The 25,953-nt window shown below is 42.4% G+C and overlaps 1 protein-coding gene across 4 annotated transcripts in view; it reads left to right on the top strand.

Annotated features, from left to right (window-relative positions):
- The window catches only part of pacrg (PARK2 co-regulated), a 149,318-nt gene that overhangs the window by 84,314 nt on the left and 39,051 nt on the right, over positions 1-25,953 (top strand). For 3 of the 4 annotated variants that reach the window (XM_031748767.2, XM_031748766.2, XM_039602940.1), the window contains exon 4: positions 6,555-6,704. In XM_031748767.2, the coding sequence (XP_031604627.1) occupies positions 6,555-6,704 (150 nt within the window). Of the gene's footprint in view, positions 1-6,554; positions 6,705-11,627; positions 11,854-25,953 lie in introns of all 4 variants that reach the window. The other variant, XR_005609281.1, reaches the window with a different exon arrangement.

Below are 25,953 nucleotides of genomic sequence, written 5' to 3' on the forward strand. Positions count from 1 at the left end.
TTTTTCTGTTTTTCTATTTTGCATTTGCCGGAAGACGCTGGCTCTAAAAGTATGCCTGATAATCTGCCATGAATGTGGTGACATGCTACATTTAACTGTGTCATCATGCTGTGCCTCCTTACCTTTCCAGGCTGACACGTTTACACGCGTGCGCACAGTCTCACACACACACACACACACACACACACACACACACACACACACACACACACGTTTAAGGAGGGCGGAAAGGTCGTGCCTGAGGGCGAAGTGGTGTACGACTTCAAAAATAGACGTCGGAATTTATAGGGATGCGAACAGGAAAGGTTTCATGCACGGCAAGAACAAGGAAGACTAAGGAAAGAAGAAGTTGGAGGAATGCAAAGTGTGGCTTTGTTGAAAAAATTTCACCACATGCACAGGCACAAAGTCTCAAACACACACACACACACACACAGAAACTCTTTTGTTTGGCGCCACTGCCAAGTGGAGTGTCAGTTTCAAAGTGGGAGCCTTTAAGTGGCGCCCAGTGAGCCTGCGGTAGTGTTCATGTCATGGGCAGTTGGCTGGGGGTGTGTACGTGTGTGTGCAGTGTGTGTGCTTCTTGTTTATGTGTGGGTGTTGGATGTCTGTGGAGGCAGAGGGGCATGACGGCCAACACCAGGCAGGCCTGTTGGAGACACAGAGACACGGTGACAGACTGACCCTGGCAGAAAGTCGCACTGAGCACGAGCTGCTCGGTCTTAACTGTTTCACATCATACAGTGTAACTCCGAAGTGTGGTGTGCGCGTACGCTTTACTGCTTTATAACAACCCAGATCCCAAAAAGTTAGGATGCTCTGTGGAATTTAAATAAAAGCAGAATGCAGTGATTTGCAAATTTCATAAAACGATATTTTATCAAATGATTATGTGAAAATGTACCATTTTAAGAAAAAAGAGACAGTCCCATGTTTATCGCTGTGTAGCGTCTCCTTCTCATTTAACAACAATAAATGAACTCAGGAGACCAGTTGGTGGACTTTTAGGAGAGCAGTGTTGTCCCAAATTTGTCTGATGTCTGATGTAGCATTCTAGATGGTCCACTGACCTTGATCTTTGTTGTCATAGTTTTCTTTTTATAATGTGACAAACATTTCACTTGTGGGAAGGTCTGGACTATAGGCTGGCCAGTTCAGCAACTTGTACTCTTCTACTACAAAGCCATGCTGTTATAATTGGTGTGGTTTAGCATTGTCTTGCTGAAATATGCAAGCTCTTTCCTGAGAAAGCCACCTGGATATGAGCATGTTGCTGCTTTAAAACCTGTATTTACAGCTCAGGATTGATGGTAGCTTTCCAGATGTGCAAGCTTGTATTTCCATCTGAGATGCAGCTTTTGTGGCTTCTTTTTTGCTTGATAGAGCTTTAACCTACATTTTTGGGTGGCACAGAAAACTGTGATTTCAGGCAGTGATTTCCATGTTTCTAATGCAGTGCCACCTAAGGGCCTAACGATCACAGGCATCTGGTGTTGAATGTCAAGCTTGCCCTTTGTGCACAGAGTTTTCTCCACATTCTCGGAATCTTTTGATTGATTTTTTTTCTCTTGTTCAAATCCACCTTCTCGTGTTGAAGCTGGTGAAGATAGCCCTTCCTTTCCTATGCTGTGAGCTCGAGGGTTACTCCAACCAAAACCTGCAGCTGGTGGAGAATTGGTTCATGAGCTGCCACTACACTAAGCAGAGCAAGGACTACCAGCTGCAGTTCAACGTCGCTCAGCTGGAGTTTGTTGATAAATGAGATAACCAGTTCGTGCTTCAAAATTTTTCAGCAGTAAGTATTCATATTAATAATTAATTCAAGCATTGGTTTGCCTCCTTTTGCTTGCACACGTGTGTTTGCAACCTCCTCTACCACCACAGATAGATTGTAAGTCTCTATACAGGCACGTGAAAGCATAATGTCTATTTGGCCCTCTGTAATGAAGCACTCACTTTACACACAACTAAACATTATACACTGTGGTACTTGGCTACTCAGTAACCCAGACAGCATTTTATAAGTTCAAACCGCTCAGCAGTTTTGGCCATTTGCCTTCTGGAGGCCAGACCAAAGGTGATGGTTATGCTCCTCATGAAAACACACACTTCGCCCTGATAATGGAATTTTAAATGGCTTGCTCCTTATTAACTTTTTCGTTTATTAAAAATCAGTCCCGTTTTGCCATCCACAAGGCAAAGCCGCCAGTCCGTGTCTCTGTTGCAGATTAATTACTTTTCTATGGCGTTGGAAAGAAGGAGGGATGGCAGAAAGAGGAAGAAAGTAAAAAGCCATCCACAGTTTAAAATGGCAAGATATATATTTTTCTCCTCTGACGTTAATACATCTTCAGTGTGGCTGGCAGACTCTTATCTGCAGAGCGACGGAGCCACGTCAGGCCCTGGTGAATTTTGATGATGACTGCAGGTCACCCAATGAGAATACACAATGAGGAAGGCTCTGGCTGACATTATACTCTGAGGCCCTGTCCTCAGTGACTTAAAGACTGAACTCTTTCCTACTGTACACTATGCTCCCTTTTGCTTGCTTTAGAAAGAATACCTTACTGTGGGAAAAGAGGCGAGAGCAGATTTTCTAGCATTTAATATATTTTTGTGGCGTTGACGCATTTCAGAAGGCTTTTGTTTTCCCGGTGTGTGTTTGAAATGACAAATGGTTTGCTATGAAACATCAATTTGTGTAAGTAAAGTCATAAAAAATGGTTTTGTTCAGCCAAACAGATCCAAGGTGACTCAGGAGACAAGGCAGAATGTTTTTGAAACGCTGTTGTTTTGGGCTTTCTCTGGCGTCCTTAAATAAGGAGGAAGATTCTGAGCCATGCCTGCGTGCGGTTGATTGGCAGAGCATTTGTTCGGCTTTGAACTAAAATGAGACTTTCATTACAAGGAGATCCTCAGTTACGCCTCTGCACGAGAACATCTTCTTCTGATCTCAGAAGTGTATTTATACCCCGAGCGAGAACAATTCACTGCTAAACTCTCCGAGGTGTCGCCCCTGCCTCTGACATTTCACAGGAAGCGGAATACGGGGTCAGCGTTGTTTTATTTCCACGCTGAATACGAAACAGGCCTTAGCATGAATAGATGATTATTCAGATTTGTCCCAACACAGGTTTTAAACCAGCATTAATATATCAGGCCCTCGGCTGCCTTCCACTCTGGCTCTTTTAATTTTTTTTTCCTTTCTCTTTTTCTTTTTTTTTTCTTTTTTGCAGTGAGGCAAGAGTGCTGATGAATAATTGAACAGTCCCGCGGTCCAAATGTCACAGCAGGGAAAATTGTTTGCGCTGGCTGGTAATTAGAATTTCATTGTTTGTTATGTAGGTTTGAAATTCCTGTCATTTCACATTCCACCTTATCTCGGTGATGGCAGATATCACGGCGCTTGTCTATCCGGGGGAGACACTAAGGCAACGATGGAGAGATGGCGTGAAGCACAATACATTTGCTCATTCAGCACACACTCATTCACTCACTCGCTCACTCACACACTCGCACATTGTCGCCGGCACAGACAGTCACGCTCCTTCTCATTCTCCTGCTTCAGATGGACACAAAGCAGGGGCCCTAGTTCACTTAGTCTTTTCTGAATGCAGTATGCAATATTCCTTGAACCTTTGAGCCTCATGTTGTTTATGTGACTCTTCTACCATTGCGTAACTTGGTTCGTGTTTTGTTACTGCTACATTCAGCACTGCCTGTGCTCATGACTGAGGCTGACATTTTTGTCCCATTGCTTGTAAAATGCTTGCACTGGAATGTGCACTCATGTACGTGCATGCGTACGGGTGCGCTTGTGTGTGTGATGTGTGAGTGGTGTATGAGAGTGTGGCTCCGTGTGCTCGGGACTGCTCCATGTTTGCATATTAGCTGTTTTAACACTTGCACTGGGTGATGCAGTACGCTGTTCTCTTTGCTGCTCACACACAATCTTTTAGGGCTGGTGCTCTTTTCCTCTCTCTCGGTTAGTCTTATGTGAGTTCGAATATGGTGCTGCAGATGGGTATGGGTAAATTACTACTTCTACTAATGACTTAAAATATGTATTGATTCTAATGTACAAAAGACTTAAGTAGCACTCAGAAAAACTGAGATCCATGAATGAATGAATAGAGATTCATGGGAGAATTCTGTCAAGGCAGAGATCGCAAATGTCCCTCCAATTCCTCTGAAAGACAAAGAGTTTAACTTAGCTGCACACAAACATGTAATCCCACTGGTTGGGTTAGTTACTGTTACATGTTAGTTAGAGGCAGGTAGAACCACTTTCAGGCTACATTCATTTAGACAGGGGCTCACAGTAGCAGTTTATGGAAGTTAATTAGTCATTATTCTCGCTTCCGGAAGGCTTTGAGCTACATGCAGGGCTATTCATATAGTGTTGCTGACCCTTACAATCAATTTTGTACTCATCTTGAAACATACAGTATATACACACATGCTGCCGGAAGAAATTGTGTTCATGAGTTTGTGCTAAAAATACAAAACTCAAAGCTGCTTATGTTTATGATAATCTGCAGACTTTATCACGAAGGACAGCCTAAATAACTCCTCCACAAATATGCAATGTTGTTTCAACACTGTCCAACCACTGTGTGTATACATATATATATATATGTGTGTGTGTGTGTACTAACCACTGATATGGGGGTAATAATCCAGAAACCTTTTTTATTTCATTAGGTTTTGTGACTTGAGGGCAGTGAAAAGAAATTTCTCCTTTATTTTTTATTTAAAACTTATTTTTAGCAAACTGTTTCTTTTGGTATGAAGCACTGTGCCACTCATTTTGTCATTTAGGCATGTTTCTGATGATCTTTATAAACAGTTTCAACATTTCAATGGAATTTTTGGACCCCCAGCTTTCATGTAGTCTAAGTGCTATGGACCATTCACATGGGGGTTTGTTGCATGCAGGTAAGAGGTCCATGTTGACAGGAACAGATGGATGCCATTTATTGCAATGATTCTATAAGGACTGTCTTGCCTTGTTTTTAAATGTTTTTTAAATAGCATTTTTCACTAAAAATCAGCAGTTGATGGACTCCCAGAACGGCTTTCTGGCTTCTGGTGAATGTCAAGTATTTCCTGCCTTTTAGTTCTGTTTTTAGCCTCTACCACCCACGACAGGGAATGGTAGAGACCTGCTGTTAATAGAAAACTGCTACAAGCAGTCCATGCTGAACAGATAATCAAGCTGAAATTCTAAAAAGATCTCCAAAGCAAAGTAGATTCAGAGTCATTCATTAAGATGCGGCCTTTGTTCCCTATAACAGAAACAAAAATCTCTTTAGTTGCAACATCAGCAGTTTATGAAGAGGAGGAACCGGATACCTCCAGGTGGCCAAGATGATGAAAGAGCTTTCCTGTGAATTTGTGTCACCTCACGTTAAACAAACAATTTACTGTGTTTGAATGTTGTCATCATCAACATGACTGAAAGGCAAACCTGTTTGTTTCCAATCTTGACTGACTTGCCTGTCGACTGACATTTGTTCTGTGGCATTTAATATTACAACAGCTTTACTAACCAAAGTCAGTAGCATAACCACGAAGCAAAACCTGTGGCTACAGTTTCTCTAAATTGGCGTGGAGACGTTGATATCCTCATTCATTGCATCTTTTAAGTCAAATGGCTGGCTTTAATACTTCTGCCGTGTCCTAGTATTTTCTACCAGATTGAAACTGTATAATAGCGGCATTTCTCTCCTATTCCTATTTTCCTCACCATCAACCACAGGCTCTGAGTGTTTTTGCACTCCGTAGCTGATTTCTTTGTTTTTGACTATTTCTTTTAAAAGGTTTTTCTTTTTTTCATGTCTTTCATATTTGTTTTTCTAAGTGCTTACTGGCAGAATAGTCAGTGTGATGGTATTGCAAACCCCTTTTTTGTGAAAGTAGGCGTCAAATGACAGTTTAAGGTTTCATAAAGAGACTTGACTTTTTTTGGTGGGGATATACTGTTTTAGACTGCACAAAGGGAATTACCAGTGCTCATTCAAAGGGCCACATAAAATCCAAAGCAGCCGAAATAAAACAACAAGTATGAATATGCCAGTTTTAAAGGCTAATAACAAGTTATTTTCTAACCCTTTGCTTTCTGTCTTTCATCTATCTTAATCTCTGATTTGACATTTGTCTTATGTTGTTTTCTCCCCCTTTTTTTCCTCTCCATATTTGTCTCTCTGGATCACGAGCTCTCCATTTCTCCCACCATCATTCTCTTTTGTTCTCTCTATCGGTGGGAGATGGAGTTAAGTGCAGCTGTAGGCCAAATAGCCCAGTGATTGGCTCTCACTTACTCCTGCCTCCCCAGTGCATTTGAAATCACTGATTGCAGACAAGCTAGTCTAAATCAAAGCTCTGCTTTAAGGAAAATTCTTTCAAGGAAAAGGGAGTCTGCTAAACCCATTCCCAAGGTTCTGTTTGATTGTGCAGATCATCGCCTTCACTTACATGAAGAAACAATGTGTAAATTTACTGTATTTAACTGATGTTGTTAACTGATATCAAATTATGTTGCTGCCCTCCAGATGCCCTGAACACAAGGAACCATCAGGTGATGTGCACCACCATGAAAGTCCTGCAGCACCTGGTGATGTCTGCAGACAAGGTGGGAGAAGCTCTGGTGCCCTACTTCAGGCAGATCCTCACCGTTTTTAACCTCTTCAAGAACAACAGAAGTGAGTTTCAGGCACCAAGCTCTGGAGTGTTCGATTCAAGGACAGATGATGTGGAAGGTGTTTGTCTTTTGGAGCAGATATTGTGTAAGCTTGTTCTAATATTGGCATGACTGCAGAGCAGCAGTCATGGGGGGAGGGGCGTGAACCAGGTGATTCGACAGCCCTGAGAAGTGCCACGTAGAGGTTAAGTGTCTCTTTTTATTTGAGTCCAACTAAAAAAGGATTCTGTTTTCTGCATTTTCTTTGCTGTAGACTCAAAGCTTCTGCCCTCGAGTCCTTTTTACTTTTCCTCCTTCCACTTAAGCATCCACTTGACAGAGAAGCTCAATTTTGTCTTTTCTGCTGTCAGTCAGGCGGCATTGTGCAGTGCTGTTGAGGAGGAGACTTTGTCCTTGCTCTCTCTGAAAGGCTCCACCTGGGTGACACCAGGACCTGGGGAGATTGGCATCAGATAGGCAGGGCTCTTTGTGTGGCTGTGTCAAAGCACTTAGCATGGTGTGACATGATGTGGCCCCATTGAAGGCTTAAAGGCACAACCAGCCCCAAACACCACAGCAGGGTGTGGAGACTGACATTGTGAATCAATCATCTAAACACAAGCTTTAACGGGAGAAAACACAAGGCTTTAGTCTCTTAATCAATATCCAATTTGAATCTGTTGTCTCTTTAATTCGCTTACATTTATCTGTTTGTTGAGATAGTGAGAAAAGACAAAGGACGGAACAGGAAAGCCCGCCTTATTAGCGCACGGCCTTATGCAAATCTCCTCCGTAAATTAGCTGTCAAATCAATCCCCTAAACCGTTTTGAAGCGTGAGTTTCCCCGCCACACCAAAAGCTCCGGAGTCAGCCGGTGAACCTCACCATGAATATATCTGCCTGGTAGTTACCGTGGCGTCCTGTCCACCTGCCTCGACTGCTCCTCTGTCCTCCTCTGGCAGGCATCGATTAAATCCGAGCCAACCTCTCACCTGGCAGGCGTCTCTGCTATCCACCTCTTGAGACCAGCCTCTGCCAGAGAGAGGTCCATACAGGTCCAAAGCACAGGGCCCAATCTGCTAAACAAGGACAGAGCTTCCTCTTCAGTAATTTTTCGACATCCGGCAGAGTTTCTCTCCTGTAAAGTTTGACGAGAGTTTAGGCTGAAAATGTTACCAAAGTAAAGTATGTCGGTGCAGGCGAGCGTCTATATACTGTAAGTTCATAGATAGCTGGATAATTTCCGTGTTTTTCCCCCCCGATCACCGTCTGAGGCTTCAGCCTTAGATGAGCTGTCACAACTCATGTTCTGTTCTACCCACTCCCCTCTAACAGAGAAAGATATAACTTCAAATACAGAGAATAGATGCTTCCCTTTTGGGGAGGGGTGAACAAACACTGTGTGAACTAGAACTCTGTGTTCTTTCTGCCTAATCCACAAATATTTCAGGGTTGTTGTTCTCTTACAGTCTTTCTCTGTGTGCCTTTGTCTTTGTTTCTCTCTTCTGTTTTATGGCTTGTTTATATCAATATCAAAGCTTTCATTGAAGTCCATCTATTATCTAATATTACTTATATACACCTCCAGGTCCATCCCACGCTCAATCGGCTGTCTCAGCGCCTCAGACCGAGCCTCTAGCAGACAGGCACGATCATTGTGTTAATACAGTAGAAGACACAGAAGGCCGGCTAGTTGTGTGCGGTAACTCCCACACTGTAACTCACAGAGCTTGCATGGCATCCCTCTTATCTCCTGCGCCACAACGGGACCACTGTCCATTTCCTGCCAAATATGTGTGTCTGTGTCCACATTTGTGTACGTCTGTCATGAATAGATCTGTTGTATCCCATATGCAGCTGTTGCCTTCAGTGCTTTCTGTCTCTCCCTGCTCACTGTTGTCGGTCTGCCAGCCTTGGGCACACAATGCTTTACTACACATCTACGACATGCCCCACATATACTTGCACATATACCATCACACGCCGGTCCAGATGAGGCTACACAACCTGACTCTGTTCCTGTCTGCCCAGTTGTTCGAGCTCCGAATCAATAGGCTGACAGCCACTGCTGCAGGGTCAGGGCCACAGTTAGATATCACCGACATCTCATCGCGGGACAGATCCCTTAGGCTGTGTTCCCACGCTTCCGCTGTGTCGCTCCCACTCCGAGACAGGGTTGTGACCTGTTAAATTGGTCTGTATACAGCCCTTATCTGAGCCATTTTTCCAAGGTCAGAGCCGGAACTTAACAGCCATCTCCAAAATGGACCCTCGGGTGTCCTTTCACTCAGACAGAGCGCTGGCCCTCTGACCAGAAGAACGGCGTTACAACCCACCAACCCACATGTTCACTCTTTTTGGGATCCAGGCCTCTGTCGTTGTTCAAAGAGAGAAAAATATGCCTGTTTAACTCCGGGCTGCTGGCTGCCATTCTTCCCACTGTCACAGTAATGTGTCATTTTGAAGTGCACAATAATGAGCAATCACATAGTATCACCATCCTTGATGTACCCTTTTGTCTCCTGAATCAGCGCTCTCAGCTTTTGTTTGCTTTGTGTCTTTTGTTTATCAACTGTTCTTTGTGTATTTGTCTATGTGTGCATGTGTGTGTGCATGTGTGTGTTAGAGAGACAATGTTGAGGACAGTGTAGGAATTTCTCCAATACGATTTGCATGGCTCTCTTGTTTTCTTGATGTGATGAATCTTATCCCTAATGAAATGCAACAATGTTCCTTAAGAAGGAGAGATGTGCTCCGTCATCCAGCAAATTCCTCTTCTGAGCTCAAAGGATGGGAACTCATCTGCCGTATTGTACATCATATCAGGAGGGGACTCTGCAGCGGAGTAAACAACATCGAAAATATATTGTTGGGTTGTGAATGAAGATGAAATGCATGCCAGTACTGATTTTATTTAGTAGATTAGATATTGGCTAGATCAGTGAATACAGATTCTATATTACTAAATTCCACTTTTTCACACTCGGTTATGTTACCTTACGATTAATAGGTCCTGGTGAGCTGAGGAGATATAAAGAAAACTATGAACACTAACTCAAGTTTAAAAAAAACAATCCTGCATACATGGTGTCTTTTCGACACAAATCACTTCCAGTGGGACCCAAAAATGGTCATTTCAGTGACTCGAAGAATAGCTGGGACGTTAAAACAATTCAACAGATTGGTTATATAAAATAATCACTCCACAGTATACTCCCTAAACATTTCTGCTGTTAAGTTGTGCATTTATAATTCAATTAAAATTAAAATCAGTTTTCAGTTTACAGTAGCAGCCATCTCAAAGCACTTCTGATGATCCCCTATGAGCGAGCACTGGGGAGCGGTGGGAAGGAAGAACTCTGTTTTGGCAGGAAGACAAAGCCAGGTGCAGGGAAGGGCAGCCCTCTGTTATAACAGGTTGGTTATTAAGGAAAAAGATACAACTTAAAATAAAGACAAAATAAGAAGGACAGGCGAGAGCGAAGGATTTGAAACTGTGAGTTTATTAGGGATGGCTTGTTTTCACAGCCAGCCTCAAGTGGCTATTTAAGTTGGACTTTCATATTTGCTTCATTTTTCAGCCCCAGATGTTAGTGCTTGGCTTCAGATGAAGTCTTCAAGTTCAGTTTTTTGTTCTTCTTTATCCATCTAACTCCTTTAATAGTGACAAAAGTGGATTTAACAGGGTGCTCCACATCAGTGGCAAGCATCTTGGTTGTGTGTTTGTCGAAATTGCTCGATCATATAGCTTTTATATGCAGCTGTCGTATTAAAGCTGTTGTGTTTGGTGTAGCGGAGACAAAGCGTTTAGAAATCTGTATGACCAGGAGGAGGGCCTGGCGTGCTCTGCCACAGCGAATGAAACATGAGCTCTCCGATTCGTCTGGTTCCCGGGGTAGCATTGTTGTTGTTGCCCTGATAATTTTCTTCGCTTATCTGTAAGGTGTAGGTCCTTAAACACCTATTCATCACTGACAAGCGCACTCTCGCTGTCTCTCTCTCTCTCACACACACAGAAACACAGTTATTCACACTTATTGCTCACACACCAGTGATCTGGTTCATTTAGCCTCTTTTATCTTTCTGCTAGGAATGTGGCCAGCTATGATAGGGTCTCGCCCACATGCATTGCTGAGCCTACACACACACACACACACACACACACACACACACACACACACACTCTACAAGTTGTGATAGTGGCTCTCTGTCTTCTGTGTCTGGACAACTGGTGAGGTTTTTGTGTTGGTGACAGATGCAGCACTGTGGCTGTATCTTATCTCATGACTGCGCTCTATCTGAGTATCACATGACATGATCACAGGCACACTCACAGGTCACGTTGGGCCTTTTTTATTTATACGGCGGCTCAGTTACAGCCCATACCGATGTTTGGAATTGAATGGAAATAAACACGGGTAGGTGGTTGACCAGACAACCGCCATCCCCCGCCCCCCTCCATCACACCCTGACACAAGGAGATGGAGAGTCAGGAAATCGTAGGGAAGGAGAAGAAGAAGGAGACCTATTCCACTGTGTTCAACTATGATACTAAGAGAAAAGGCCACCTTGAGCAGAAACACAAGGAAATTAAATCCAGAGTCCCTTTTTTTTCCCTCGGCTCATTTTAATAAGACAGAAGGCCAAGCGTATGCCTGTGTACTCAACCACCTGTGCTCCTGTCCACAATACAACATAATACTCCCATTTACTGCCACACCACTGCACTGTGGCGTGTATGATGTTGAAGTTAATTCCTGGGGATTCCCATTCACAAACATTTGCTTTATTTAATGACCTTTTCCAGCTGCTGTTGTGAAAAATTAATTCACTGCCACGCTTTCGTTGTGTACATAGCAACGCAATGGAGGAGCCGCGCTCGCACAAACACACAAAAACACACACATAAGCCCATGCCCCCACTATAATCCATCATCTTCCACAGGCACGGAGAGCTGCTTTTCCCCCAGTGGACGTCAGAACACACACCTCATCTTCAGCCCCGGGCTCCTCTTCCCACGTAGCCCCCCTCCAACTGGAGATATCTATCCAAACCATCACATCCTGCCGAAACCCCTCCGCCATTACAATACGAGATGAATGGGAGAAACAGAGAGCCAAAAGAGAAATGGAAGAAGATATAGCATGAGTGAGCAAGAGATGAAATCCAGGTATACAGAGTTGCCTGTCCTTACCTGCTGCACTGTTAGCATGCTTCACAGCACATAATGACTTTTTTTTCTTTCTCTCCTGAAGCTTAAAAAAAGACACAAGGTTGAGGAAAATAGTAGAAATATAGTTTTATATTAATGCCGCCCACCCCCCTCCCGCCTACCTCTTTCTATCTCCCTCCACTCCAATACTCCTTGCGCCTGCGGATATGCCCACCTGGCTCTGTTAATTTCTATTGTCAGCAGGTCTGAGGCGGAGCAGCCAATCAGTTGCGAGCGTCAGCCCTTGGGCCTGCAGTCACTCCGCGGCTCCAATTTAAAGGTCAGCTGATAAGCAGCCAGATTCATGCATAATCTGGGCTGCTCCGCAGTCAGACAGGCAGACTGCTCAATGAGCATGCACACACACACATATCCACACCCAGCATACACAACTCATTCTCTTGGTCTGATTGACCCTCAGAAAACGAAGAAGAAGACGTATTTCACGTTTCCTTTCCCAGCCGGAATAAATGCCTGCCTCTATTGTTCCATCAAGCCACATAATGTACTTTTTTACTAATTGTTTGAGAGGAGCGTCTCAGAAAGAGCCCGGCTTTATGTTTGTTGATTTGTTCATCATTTTGTACATAGTGCCTTTTTTGCGATGTAAAGCACTTAGGGGAATTACGGGATCTTTGACAAAGCACCAAAGCTGGCAGTGCGCTTGAAATGAAATAGAATTTGGCCTCGTCGCCCAGGCAGTTTGCTACTTTAACAAGCACCACTTCAGCTGCTGCTGAGGACGGCCAGCAGAACTCACATGCCCTCGTTCACCATCTTCTCAGTCCCACTGGTCAGCAGAGTTGCTTGATTGCTTACCTTTCTATTTCATATTTCCTTGACCTTAACCACCACCACAAAAGGTTTAATTGATTTATTCATTTTCAGGGATCTACATTTGTAACTTTTAAATTTGTTTTGTTTTGTTTGCTGAAAACTCAATTATATTTAGCAAAACATTAAATAAAGGAGGCTCTAAAAGCGAGTTGCAACATTTGACCACCGACAGGTGTGAATTGGTGAGTTAGACCAAGACAGCTATTCTTAAAAGTAAGGGTGCTGCGGCCCAGTTAAAAACCAGCCAACCCAGTCTTAAATCATCACTTATATTAAAATACAGAGAAAGTGATGCATTTCCTTAAAAATTGTATTTAGAAAAGACGAAAACAACTCAGGCTGTTGGCTATACGTTGCTAATGCTACCAAGTCATATGCAAAGTGTTAAGACCAATGTGTGACCCACCTGCCACTAGGACACAAATTTCAAATTTAGTCAGAGCAATGAGTAATGAATAATATTACAAACTACCACCTGCAGTACCTTCACAGTCCACCAGGGGAACCTGGCCTACACCTTGGGAATCACTGCAACAGAAGATGCAGAAAATGTTTTTAAGCTGATGGATGAAGTAGAATAGGTGTATTTCATTATAAAAAAAAACATCCACAGTAATTCCCTTCCCCGTGGTTCCTAGGAGTAGCTAGTTCAGCAATCTTCACTAAAATTTAAATCTTGGATATTTATTGGACAAGAATTTAGGCTCTGGATGAGTCTTCTAAAAGCTGAATGTTGAGCTTTTAGACAGCTAAGATCGGGTTACTGAACACAGTAACTTCTGCTTTATAGATGAATATGTAGGTACCGTATCCTTAGTGATGAAACATAAGTCTTCACTCTCAGTGGAGCTGCTCCTTTCATTCCCTCTAAATCCAAGAAGCACCCAATTACTTAATTGGATGAGTTATGAGGGTCCTTTCCTCACCCGATTCCCTCCCATCTCAATGAGATTAACACACTCTGTAATTAATGAATTTGGGGCACTTTGAAACGATTTGCAGGATTGTCCTGGCTCCGGGGGCCTGACATGTGTAACACAATTATCGAAACCAGACAAAAGAGTGAGATGAATAGGCCGGCATTAACTGTGTTTGCTAAAAACAGGTGATCGTTCCAGTCACAACCTGGATTAGACTCGTGGGCTGCTTTGTTGTCATTCAGATTAGAGTGCATGTGTGACGATGGCTCGCGTGTATTCATACGTATGAATCCGTGTCCTCGCATGAGAATTTTTTGGGCTTCCTGACTTGGTAGTGGCAAGCAGAGAGCTCTCCTCCAGCTTCTTCCCACATCATTGTGTTTGACATCTCCGCGGGCAGGCAGCGACAGAGTGCTGGTGTGTGTGCAGACATTTGTCCGGCCCGCTTTGGATCAGCGTTCGCACCCTGCGTCAGGTTGGCTGTCAGCTTTCATAAGCGCACCTCCACGAATGGGTCCGCCGCTTGAATGTGGAGAGAGAGAAAAAAAGCACAGTTTTGCAAAATAAATAACAAATGGCATTTCTACAGCCTCCTGATTTTGTTGTCTCCGGCAAGGACACTCATAATAAACAATGAATGAAATAGATTTTATCACCTGTGTCTGGATTCGTGTGATACACCCGCATTTCAAACAGGTCACTGTTTGCAAAGCGCTCGAGATTTTCAGGAGTCCCCACTGTGGCAGTCATATTACATCTGCGACTGTCATTTTTTGTCACCTCTGTCTTCTTTCACACAGAAGTTCCACTTTAATGCTGCCAGGAAGACCACTCAGTCACCCATAGTCATTCTCACTGAACCAAACAAAGCCAGCGTAATGCTGCCACGGTGTCCACCCCCCAACCCTACCCCTTTAGAGACCCACACCCCATTACTGCCCCTTCTGGGCATATTTCACTGACAGATATACCCCCTTATCTCATCATATGCCAGTCAGTCTCTGCACTGCGTCTCAAACTGATGTGTTTGAACAATAGGCAAGCAACCACACCCCACATATTTTGCTCATACAGTCAATAACACAGCTTTTTTTTAATCATATTTCTATCATACAAATGTTTCAGAAAGCGTGATAGGAACACTGGAATTTTATTTACTCATACCATGTAGGTTCTATTTTATTCTGTTGTTTTTTAGTTTATTTTTTACATTGCACTGGTGACAGCTGTGGCCAGAGGTGTAACTTTCTTGTTGTCAGTCTGTCTGATCTGTCTGTCCATCTTATCCTCATTTACAGCTCGAGGGAACTTTTTTTTCAGTCTTTTTTTCATTATTTTTTTCATCAGCTGACTGAATTTTGAGGGTAAAATTCTTGTGAATGGAAGGTCTCAGAAAGAACTGGACTGTTACATGTAGACTGATCGCTGTCCTAGACTGAATCAATGAAATGGTGAATTTGATGTTCAGCAGTCAAGATCATGGTTCACTCACAATTATTTTTTTTAGTTTTATCATAACTCCAGAATTCATTTTCAAATAATGCCTGGCACAGACTCCAATAGATGGCTTTGGAAAATGTGAACGACAGCACATGTTTTTGACTTTTAACTGTTTAATTTTCATATATTTTCTAGTTTTACAGCTTTTCATCCTGATAAAAGCTTCCCTGCATGGCCATTCATACTGCACCAAAGTAATAAAATAATACAATTTAACAATTAAATGACAGAAAAAGTCCTGTATGTTCCACTATTTCTTTTAAGAGGCTGTTTTCTGTGAATTAACAAAAACCTTTTGATTTCTAATTACAGAACAGTCCAAGCAATGTGCTATCAAAACCTTTTATGTTGTTTTACACAATAATTTCTCACAATTTAAACTCAAAGAGTCACGCTGACAGATGTTTTTTTTTAATACAGGAACATTTCTTTATCAGGTAGAAAAACCTGATAAAGAAATGCTGCTTTTCCTTGCAATAATATATCGCAGGGATCAAATTTGCAGTTAAGCTTCGTTTCGTCTACAGAAAGGAGAGTTTCACTGGTTCTGCCCACTTAAGATCAAAGTGGGCTGTGTGTGGCCTGTCATGTAAAATAAGTTCCCTGACATAAACTGTCATCTGTAAGCTGCACGGTGTTAAAGACATACATTAAACAAATCTCTCAAATGTAGCACATGACTTCAGTATTCAGCTACGAGCTAACGGTGTGCTCAATAGAGTCACTTGAAATGTTTATCTCCATGGAATATGCTTCAAGCGCGTTGCCTTTTCAGTGCTGCAACATTGCTAATGGTTAAATTTCATTTAATAAAGGAAAGATTAATATTTAAATAGGCTGCTGGCGATGTACAGTATTATCATTTAGAATGCACATTGCACATTGTTTGCATAATTAATTCAGTGCTGCTTCATCTGTAAATAATATTGTTACCACACCAGTTGCACAGACACAGAAGACCATTATCAGGATATGTGTGTGTGCGTGCGTGCGAGTGCAATAGGGCACACTGTCACTGCTGCGCAAACAGTGAGAAAATTCCCACTTTAGTGCCTTATTTACTTTCAGGATCTGTTCTGTCACACAAGCGTGAGCGCAGGATACACACACACATACATGCACACACACTTTCTGTGCCCTTCAAAGTCAATAGAGGGGATATAAACATCAACGTCTACGTCACACCGTCACGTGGAATGTAGAGTATGCCTGCTGCAGTCTGCTTGGGATCACATAGGCAGATTCTTGACCTCTGCGGTGAAAGTTTTGCACATGCCGTGCACTTTCTAACATCTTCGCTTTGGAAACACAGGATCAAAAGATGTTGGGAGCATAAACAAAACACTGCTGTGGTGATTTATACAAATCCGGTACTCCTAGTTTTCGTTTCTGTGTATGTGTTGGTGATAAGGATGCAAGGTGGACCCTTCATCTAACACTTTGCAACAGTGGCCACATAATTAACTTTATCTCACCTTCAATACCAGCCAAGGCTTTAACATTATCTTTTATGCTCCGTGTTTGCTCCCAGTCCTCCTTTTCATAACCGAGCTGATGCTTAGTTTTCGCTTTTTCCTTCAGTGTAGCCCAAGTGCTAAAAGCCTTGGCTTCTTTGTTCTCTCGTGCCGCCGCCCCCCGTAACGCTGCTCTACTGTTGACCCAAGCTAGATGAATTATTCACCTTGAGGTTTGTGGCAGCTCTTGTAACGTGCTGACCCACCAACCCCTCTGCATGCCTGGGACACTTTACATTACTCCCAAAGGAGATGCACCCATGGTTCTCCTCCTCTCCCCTCAGCTTCTGGCTTCTCCACCACCTCCTCCCATCAAATATTTAGTCTGCGTGGATGGAGAGGCAAATCCCCAGACTCTCTCACCTCATTTCTCTACAAGCCTCGATGTTCTCCTTTACTGTGAACCACATCTGTACTACACAGATGTGGTTCACGGTGCTTTGATAGCAAACTGTTTCAGTATCTTCCTCTCACATTTTTCTTCAAAAATGTATTTTTCTTTCCTGGTTGCTTTAAAAAAAAGAATATATGGAAATATGCTGCTACACCAGGGACATTTTATCTTAAAGGTCCAGGGAAACTTACTATTTCCTCATTCAAGGTAACCCAGTGACCAATGACAAGTTAATAAGTTTCCATTTCAGCTAGTACTCTAAAGGTTTCACTTCAACAGAAGTGTACAAGGCTACTAAAAATACAGTATCTTTTAAGTAGTAGTAAAATTCATCCAGAGGAGAAAAAGAGAAAAAAAAAGTTCGCAAAACAACAGTGACTCTGATGCAGGTGTAATCTGTGGTGGAGCCGATGCTTCTACACTCAGCTCACTGGAAAGAGGCAGCAGTAAAGAGCTACAGACACAGGGTTAAATACACAAATCTACCCATAATCTTATGAATCATATGGAGTTAAATTTTAATTGTTTTTTTATTTTTAATCTAGGCTAAAATATGTATGTAATATGATATCTGCTGGCCTGGGGGCGGAAGGGGGCTTTTATGTGAGAGGTGACTCTAAAATAACACAATTCTCACTTAAAGTTTTGAACACTTTTTCTTTTCTTTTGTTGTTTTCTGTAGTCTGAACTGGGTAGGGTTCATGGCCATTTGTGAGCTCACTCATCTTGGAGTTGCCTGGCAACCGCACCATGACAACGAGAGTCCCGGACGTCACTATAGGTGGTCAAGAAGTAGACAGCCACGTGAACTTCAAAGGCAATGAAATACAGAAAAATGCTGCTACTGTTATCATTCACTCTTTGATTTAGAGTCTTTCTGTTAAGTTTGGCTAACCGTGAGACGGTTGTGGCTTATTTACGTATGCATGTGGTGTTTTACTTCTTATGTGACTCATCTAACTCTTCTCATCTAATGCCAAAACTATTATAGCATAACATGGTCCACAAAGATATTCTTTCAACTATTTCAACTCTGATTGTTGCTCATTTTATCGTTGAAATCCAATATTGGAGAAATCGGTGATTTGAAGCAAAAGTTTTAAGGCTATAGCTTACATATATATATTTTATATATGTGTGTGTGTGTTGCACGCGGGTGAGCAAACTCTGGAGTTGAGCTTGTGTTCAGAGCATGTGTGTTGGCCCCTGCGGGGTCACAGTCACTCTCTTGTGTTTGTCACCATAGTCTTTGTTTCCCACAGGCCTGCTATTCTGGGAAGAGAAAGGTCATCTTCCCCTCGGATACTGGCACCTTAAGGATGCTCATAACTGAACACTGTCTCTGGTTTCTACAGAAGAAGTCAGCAGGTTCTCTGCTGATGATTTTTAGCCTCTTTGGTTTGTACTGTTTTATATTTGTACTTAAAGTAGAGAGTAGTGGAGGCAAATTTCCTATTACAGTAGGTATCCCTAATTATATATGGAGACTTCCATTTGTATAGCTGAAAAACTGAAGTGTTGAATGTTTGTTGTGTTTTCATTTAGGGTGCTGTGTATTTGCATCCATATATATGTGTGTGGGTGGCCGATGGCAAGCTGAAACAGATGCTGTAGGGTAATTTAAGGTAGACTGAGAACATCTGTGCTTATTGACTACTGAAGTATGCAGCAGTTGAAGCAGGGTCACTTACTCCCTTCTCTATTTATGTCTCCCTGTGTTTCCTGGACATATGAAGGCAAAGTGATGGGAAACTGATCCATGCAGGGAACCCTTCCCCTCACCCTCTATATATAACAAAGCGACGCCCCTATAGATTAACACGAGGCCTCCCCTCATTGGAAAGTACAGAGATTTTAAAAAACAACAACTTTGGCGTAGTATGAATTTCATCACCTGGCTCCATATGTGCGAAGAGATGGGACAGCTGCTTTTCAGCCATTGGAAAATAGCTACTAGGATACACACCTCCAGCTTTAGGGGCGAATAAGAGAGGAAACCATATGTTGCTGAAGGTTATGTGAGACCATGCAAATTGACGCTCAGCTCTCTTGGTCATAAGAACGATGCTTTCAGCTTGAGAATTGTAGTCTGGCAGTTTAGTCGCTGATAAATGCAGGCAGCAATGCATTGATTGGAGCATTAAAGCGGGTGTGCCACCTTTTTCTCGAGAGTCTCCTGGAAACTCTCACGACATAGCGCCCTATCAAATGGGTGATGTGCATATTGATTAAGTCAGAGATACTTTAGAAGTCCTCACCAATAGGATATGTAAGAAGGGGCTAGATTTCTTAATGAGTAATGCTGTCGGAGCAGCTATAGATGATTTAGATTAAACTGCCTGCTACCAAGTATGATGTGCTCCGTATTTGTTTGTGAGTTTTAGTAAACAGAGACTTGGTTTCCCATGTGGCTGTGTGTATTCATACTGCTCAATGCAGCAGTCACCGCAGGGTGGGCTTTTATTAAAGAGTTGTAATGAGTGAGAGCCATCATAAGCCAGTTGCCTATTGATTACCTATAAAGAGCACTCAGTGGAGACGTGCTGTGATCCATAGATAATGCTTTGCACAGGGAGGCTCAACTTACCCTGGTTCCAAACCTCTGCATCGCCACCCACATCTCAAATTTTGTTGAGCAATTCAAATGGATCTGGCAAACAGGTTGGAGAATGAGCCTTTGCAGGCAGGAGTACACAGCACAGTGGTAGTGAGCTGTGTCAGTTCAAGAGATTAAGCATACTTAGAACCAGGCGTTAGATATTTTTAAAGCATAATTGCTAATTATTTGCTAGTTTGTAGCTCATTTAACAGCACATAGTCATAGACCGGATATGGACTTGCTTACCCTGCAAACAGCAGTATACCTGCTAATGCTGCCTCAGTGCTGGAAAAAAAATGACGTCAAAGCAGCCAGACATGTCTTTCAGGGCAAAATCAAAACCTCCCACAGAAAGCAGCTAACAAGAAGGCAATCAGGCAGAATAATGGAGTGGTAACGAAATGGGCTTTCAATTTGAACATCAGTGCGGGCTCAGCTAGCGCACCAATAAGACCTCAGCTTTGAAGTCACGACAATAAGACGCACAGAGACTCGTGGGCATCCACATACACACAGAGCCAGGAACAACACACAGAATAAATACATTTATTCTTGTGTCAATAAAAAAAAAGCAATATTACATGTGAATGTTGCTATGCTAATGTATTCTGAGGCCTACTGCTAACAAACAGATGATTGATTGGTGAGTCTGTGACATTGTGCTTGTCTGTTTATAAAACCGCTGCAAGCTTTGCCTTTGCGACAAAATAGAACCGAGCAAAGGACGACATCAGTCTGGGAATGAATCTAAACAAAGTTTCCTTCTTGAATTTTTATTAGAGCCTAAATTTAATTCATCTTAGACAACGCACATAATGTCTTCCATATAATGTTGAACAGAGAGGCAATTTCATTAATGACTTTTTCTATTACCCTAGAAAATGTTTGCATAGGCCTAATGGTAAAAATGCTCCTCTGTTATTGGAACTGTCTATAATTGATTTGACTGTCTGTGATTTCCACATTATTTTTCCCCCTTTGTTATTTTCTTTTTTGTGTTTGTTTATCGCATTTGATAAATATTAGTTCTGTTAAAGGCTTTAATTAATGTATTACTAGCAATTACTACCAAAAGATGCTTCTGAGTATTTTTTATAATTGTAGTCCACCTGAATTTAGAGGCAAATATTGGAATATATCGTTTTTAGTGCTGTAGATCTTAATTGCTTTACATATTTTTGCTATTACACAATGACTAATAAAAATACAGTGCTAAAGATCATAGCTAAAAAAACTTTTTTTTTATGTTTTTGCTAGTTTTCTTTTCTTTGCTTGTCTGACTAACTACAGTATGGGTCAGACCGCTGTGTCACTTTGAATTCTGAGAAATTTCTCATTGTTTATCTGTTTCACAAGGTTAATGAACCATTTTTACAGAACAATCAGTGGAGTGAGAAATAAGTGGCAGTTTAATCAATTGATAATATTATAAGTGGCTATATGCTGATTAAATCCTTTTTCCAAACGTGTCAGACCTAAGGTGAAAGGGGTGTGGCCTTTCCCAAACAATTTAGCTTTTGGGCCTCATTTATAATATAAGATTGTGAAGCATATGAGTATACTGCATAATGCCCAGTTATGAGAATTGTAACCATTGCTATAATATCTTAACCACCCTCTTAAACATATAGTTCTCTAACTAAGAGCAGGGTCTCTGTGGGTTTGTGTGTGTGTGATTGCTGCATGATGCTGAAACCTGTAAGAAAGACAGCTGCGTCCGCCCCTTATACACAGACTCCAAGAGTGATCTCTGCTGGAGAGGGAACAGTAAAAATGCATCATAATTTCTCAGTAATGACAGCGGAGCTGATAATGTCAGAGCTTATCAATATGAGCCTTTGTGTTTTAGCCCGAGTGCTTGTTTAATGCTGGGTTTCGGTACCCATCCCTAATCTGAGCTGATTGCTCTCAGTGGAGAAAAATATGGAGTATTCATTTTGCAGGGGGGGGGGGAGCAAATGAGGAAAGAGGAGAGCGATGTTGTATTGAGACCAAGTGTAAACTGGCAAGATTCAATAGAAATTTTCTTAGAATAACAGCACTGTCAGTTGAAATCATAACACAATCTCTCTTGTTGTGAGTATTAAGTAAAACCATGCCCCGTAGCAGATTTGCTGCCAGACTCAATCAACTATTGTTTGATGTTCTCCAAACTAATGTTGTGGCAAACCCGGGGCTTAAAAGATTTAGGCTGGCTTGTACAAAACTACATGTAAGGTACAGAAGGCTTACGCTGCAGCATCCACTGTTTTGTCTCTTAGCTATAAGAGAGCCGGAGGTGAAATATGTGCTCTACATCCCCATGACCTCTCACACAAAATAAATCCCCAATCAAAAAAATAAATCCAAACTTGCAAATGGTGTCTTAACTGTTTGGTAACCATGGTAATTAAGGTTAGGACCTGATTTAGAACAATTACAGATGAGTGAAGAATTAGCTATGATACCGTCATTTCAATGGCATTGACACTGCTACGTTTGCCAGTTACTATAGGGGATTAATGGGGAGAGAAGGCATGGTAGTGGAGCTGGAATGGACAGAAAACACAGACTATGTGTAAGTACAGCTACATGCACACATCCCCCTGGGGCTGGAGGCCGGGTGGTGAGATTGCAGAGTCACCCCATCACTAGTGATCCATGCACACAAGCCAGCACCCTCTTGACAAAACACACAGAGCAAGTATTGTTGCCACACACAGAGACATACACACACATGCCTCAGACAGTTCATTTCAATGCAAATAAGTGCTCACCCCTCTTCTGGGAGGAGTTCTTGGCAGACTGCATTTTCGCTTCTCTATCATAAGGAAGATCTAGATTGTATAGTGAGCTCTCGGGCAGAACCAAACAGCTATGAGTACATATAGTGCATCGCCTACTTGAACTGATTTTCTGAGTTTTATGTTAAGTAGAAAGGACTTTTTTATCCTGCACTTTGTTCATGGAGAAAGATGCAGCCATGCTCACGCAGTGAAGGATGTGTATTTACAATGTCTTAAATGCGCAGTGTAGCTTTTAATTGTTTGGCATCACAGAGTTGCTGTATTGTTATGCTGATGTATGGTCCACTCTGCACTGTATGCCTGCAGCATTAAAGATGAAGCTACATTCTTCCGCCCTCCCAGCGGGCCTTTGTCCTCAAAAGAATGGAAGCTCCTCGCTTCATCGGATAGATTACAGCCAATTAAATGTGTCCGTTATCACCCATTAATTACCGCCACCACTTCTGCTAGAAATAGGCCTGACCAAGCAACGGCCGTGGACGTGAAATTGACCCAAATACATCAAGATGAGTTTCCATTTTTTACCTCTTTAATCAGCTCTCATCAACAGAGACCTATCATTGAACCAAGTCATCTTTCACATTGATTTGCAGTTAAATGAGTTTTGCCGGGTTAGCATGCCTGCAGTACATGCATGTGCTTATGTTAGCAAACGAACATGGACGTATGCATGTGTTTGGGCATATATGTGCATTTGTGTTTGCACGCCGCTACGTGTGCTTGTGTGTTTTTTGCATACACAGCACGTGCATGTGCTGCGTGTTGGGTATTTGAGGTCAAAGCTGATGGACTGGGCTTCCTGAGAGACATGCAGCGGCCCTGAAGGATTGACACTCTGTGACACCTCTCTCCGTCTGCCTGATTAGTCACCTCTTTGATGTAGCAGCCTATATTAAGGCTCTTAAGTAGAAGACAGCCTGACACTTGCTAGCTGAATAGGGCTCATAATACATAATACTGAAACACCATCTTCCATCATATGCCAAGCTTCAACACTTTTTTTACTTCACTATTGCTACTTTTGTGTTGCAGATTGTTGGACTGTTGTCAGTCCTGCATGTGGATTCTTAGAAAATCTGTAAAATTTCAGGGAATCATAGCAAAATACATACTTCCTGTCTATCTACTTTTTTCATTTCTCCTCCCCTCTCTCTCTCTCTCTCTCACTCTCTCTCTCTCCCCCTGGTACTATCTTCTTTACAAGCTCAGGGGAGCCGACAGCTGCCCTCTAACCCTGAAATCAGGCATTAGAGGAACAGCCTGACAATTAGTCTGCTATTGCCTCACTGGGATGGGATCAGAATAACAAGACAAAGAGCAAAAGAGAGGAAGATAGACAGGTTTAAGATAAATTCCTGCCTTGGGAACATTTAAAAACACCTATTAAGGGTTTTCCTTTTTTTTCCCAAAGTGGTGCATTATCATGACCTTAGCAGTACATGACATTTTATTTCACATTCTTCATTTTCACCTTCTGGGAAAATATGCAATGCTATACTGTCCCTACAGCAAGCTAATGCGATTATTTCAGTTGTTTATGGAGCCATATATATTCCAGAAAAGCAGGGTAAGATAAAAGAAGTTGATGGGAGACAGCTAGTGACAGCTTCTTCTCCAAACGGGCATCAAATTGGTTTTCTTTTCAGCTAATGTTAGTTAATTATTGCTAGCTTTTCTGCTAACAGTACCCAGTTTCAAGACATGTCTTGTAGCAAAACACTCTGTATAAGATCCAGTGCTGATGTGGCTAATAATCTAGCTTATCATTTCCAAATTACGTCATCAGTCACAAACTAATCCACATAGAACTATGTAGTAGTTAGCAATAATGCTGGCATGTAGATAACTGGAAATATAAATTGAACGGCTTACCATTTTACATCATGAGGTAAAGCCTAGAGTTGAGGCTTTTCCTCATCAGTTGAGGACCACCTAGCAACCACCAGTCACTACAGAAAAGGAGTATTCCCTGACCAGTTGCGAGTCATTGCTGAAAGCTATTTCTAACGCAAGGTATCTAAGAGAGGTATACGGTGCTACCCAGACAACATTCTTGCGACTGCTTTGTTCGTGAGCAGATTGCCACAGTCCCATGCTGTTTATATTGAAGATGGCAAGTGGTTTGTAAACGCTTGCTAAGTGGTAATGAATAACAACACAAGGTATTTTTTAGAAAATACAAAGTAAATACAAACTTAACTGTCCATTTCTTTAAAAAAATAAAATAAAATATGTATGCTGTACAATCATTCACCCCGGAGAAAGAGCAGTTCAAAGAAATCATTAAAAGCTCAAAATTACCATGACAGTCCTACCCTTGGTGACGGGTATGGTGTATGTAAAACTCGGACCACAAATGTATCTACGTTTGTTGAAACTGTGTGCAGTTCCAATAGGATAATTCAGCTAAACCATTAAATGCTTTCTTCTTCTTCACAAACGCATACACTTTACCCTGAAAGTAACGTTTTTCAACATATGGACTGTTAAAAGAGCAACGTGAGAGATGAGATAAGTGATGGAGTGAAAAATGGCAGAAAGTTCTGCTACACATGTGAAAAAAGTAACTTTATATGAACGTGTGTGTGTGTGTGTGTGTGTGTGTGTGTGTGTGTGTGTGTGTGTGTGTGTGTGTGTGTGCGCGCATGTGTTTAAGCGATCAAACTTCCTTGCAGCTCCGTCAGCTCCACGGTTGTAGAAAACATTTTACAAGATCAAAGCATTTAACACTCCCGAGCCCTGGGCACCAGCCAGCTTCCTCCCAACCCATTTCTTCACACACACGCACACACTTACATACACAAACACACACACAGACATACTAGGACATGTACTAGTTCATCCAGCCTTTACCCCTGCACATCTCGGGGGATTTTATAACACTGAAGTCACCCAAACATTCCACCTGGAAACGACCGCCACCAGGTTCTGAGATAAGCTGAACATAGTCGAAGCCCCTCAGCTCTCATCTCCTGAGCGGCAGCCACACCAGCAGCAGAGTGGTATCAGCTCGACCGCAGCAGTCACGCTCCCTCCCTCTCTCCCGTCTTCCCTATCTCCCCCCCTCCCCTCCAGGTGCTCTTTGACAGAAATAATTGAGGTGGGGAGGTGGTGGGAGGTTAATGAAGCACTCCCAACACACAGCTGACCTTTCCCCAGCCCCTGCGCAAATCATCGCAGCACAGTTTTTTGGACATTTTTAAATGAAAGCCTTTAAATAATTTATCTAACTATAGTTCCCGCAAGGCCCTTCATTAGAGGTTGGCCGTGACATTTTCCTCCTCCTCCTCCTCCCTCCCTCCCCCCCATCCTCTCATACTTACCGCCTCACATCCAGTCCAAGAATATCACTGTTGATTTCTCTCGCCTTTGTCTCTCTTCTTCCGCTGTCAACTCTTTCTTGGTCTCGGCGTCTTTTCCTCCTTCCCTCTCTTCCCTTCCCTCTCCGTTTCTCCCTGTTTGACATTAGCCGCATTAAAGATTGAGATCTCTGGTGTGCTCCACGCAT

This window comes from Oreochromis aureus, linkage group 19 (assembly GCF_013358895.1).
Source record: "Oreochromis aureus strain Israel breed Guangdong linkage group 19, ZZ_aureus, whole genome shotgun sequence".
Taxonomy (NCBI): Eukaryota; Metazoa; Chordata; class Actinopteri; order Cichliformes; family Cichlidae; genus Oreochromis; species Oreochromis aureus.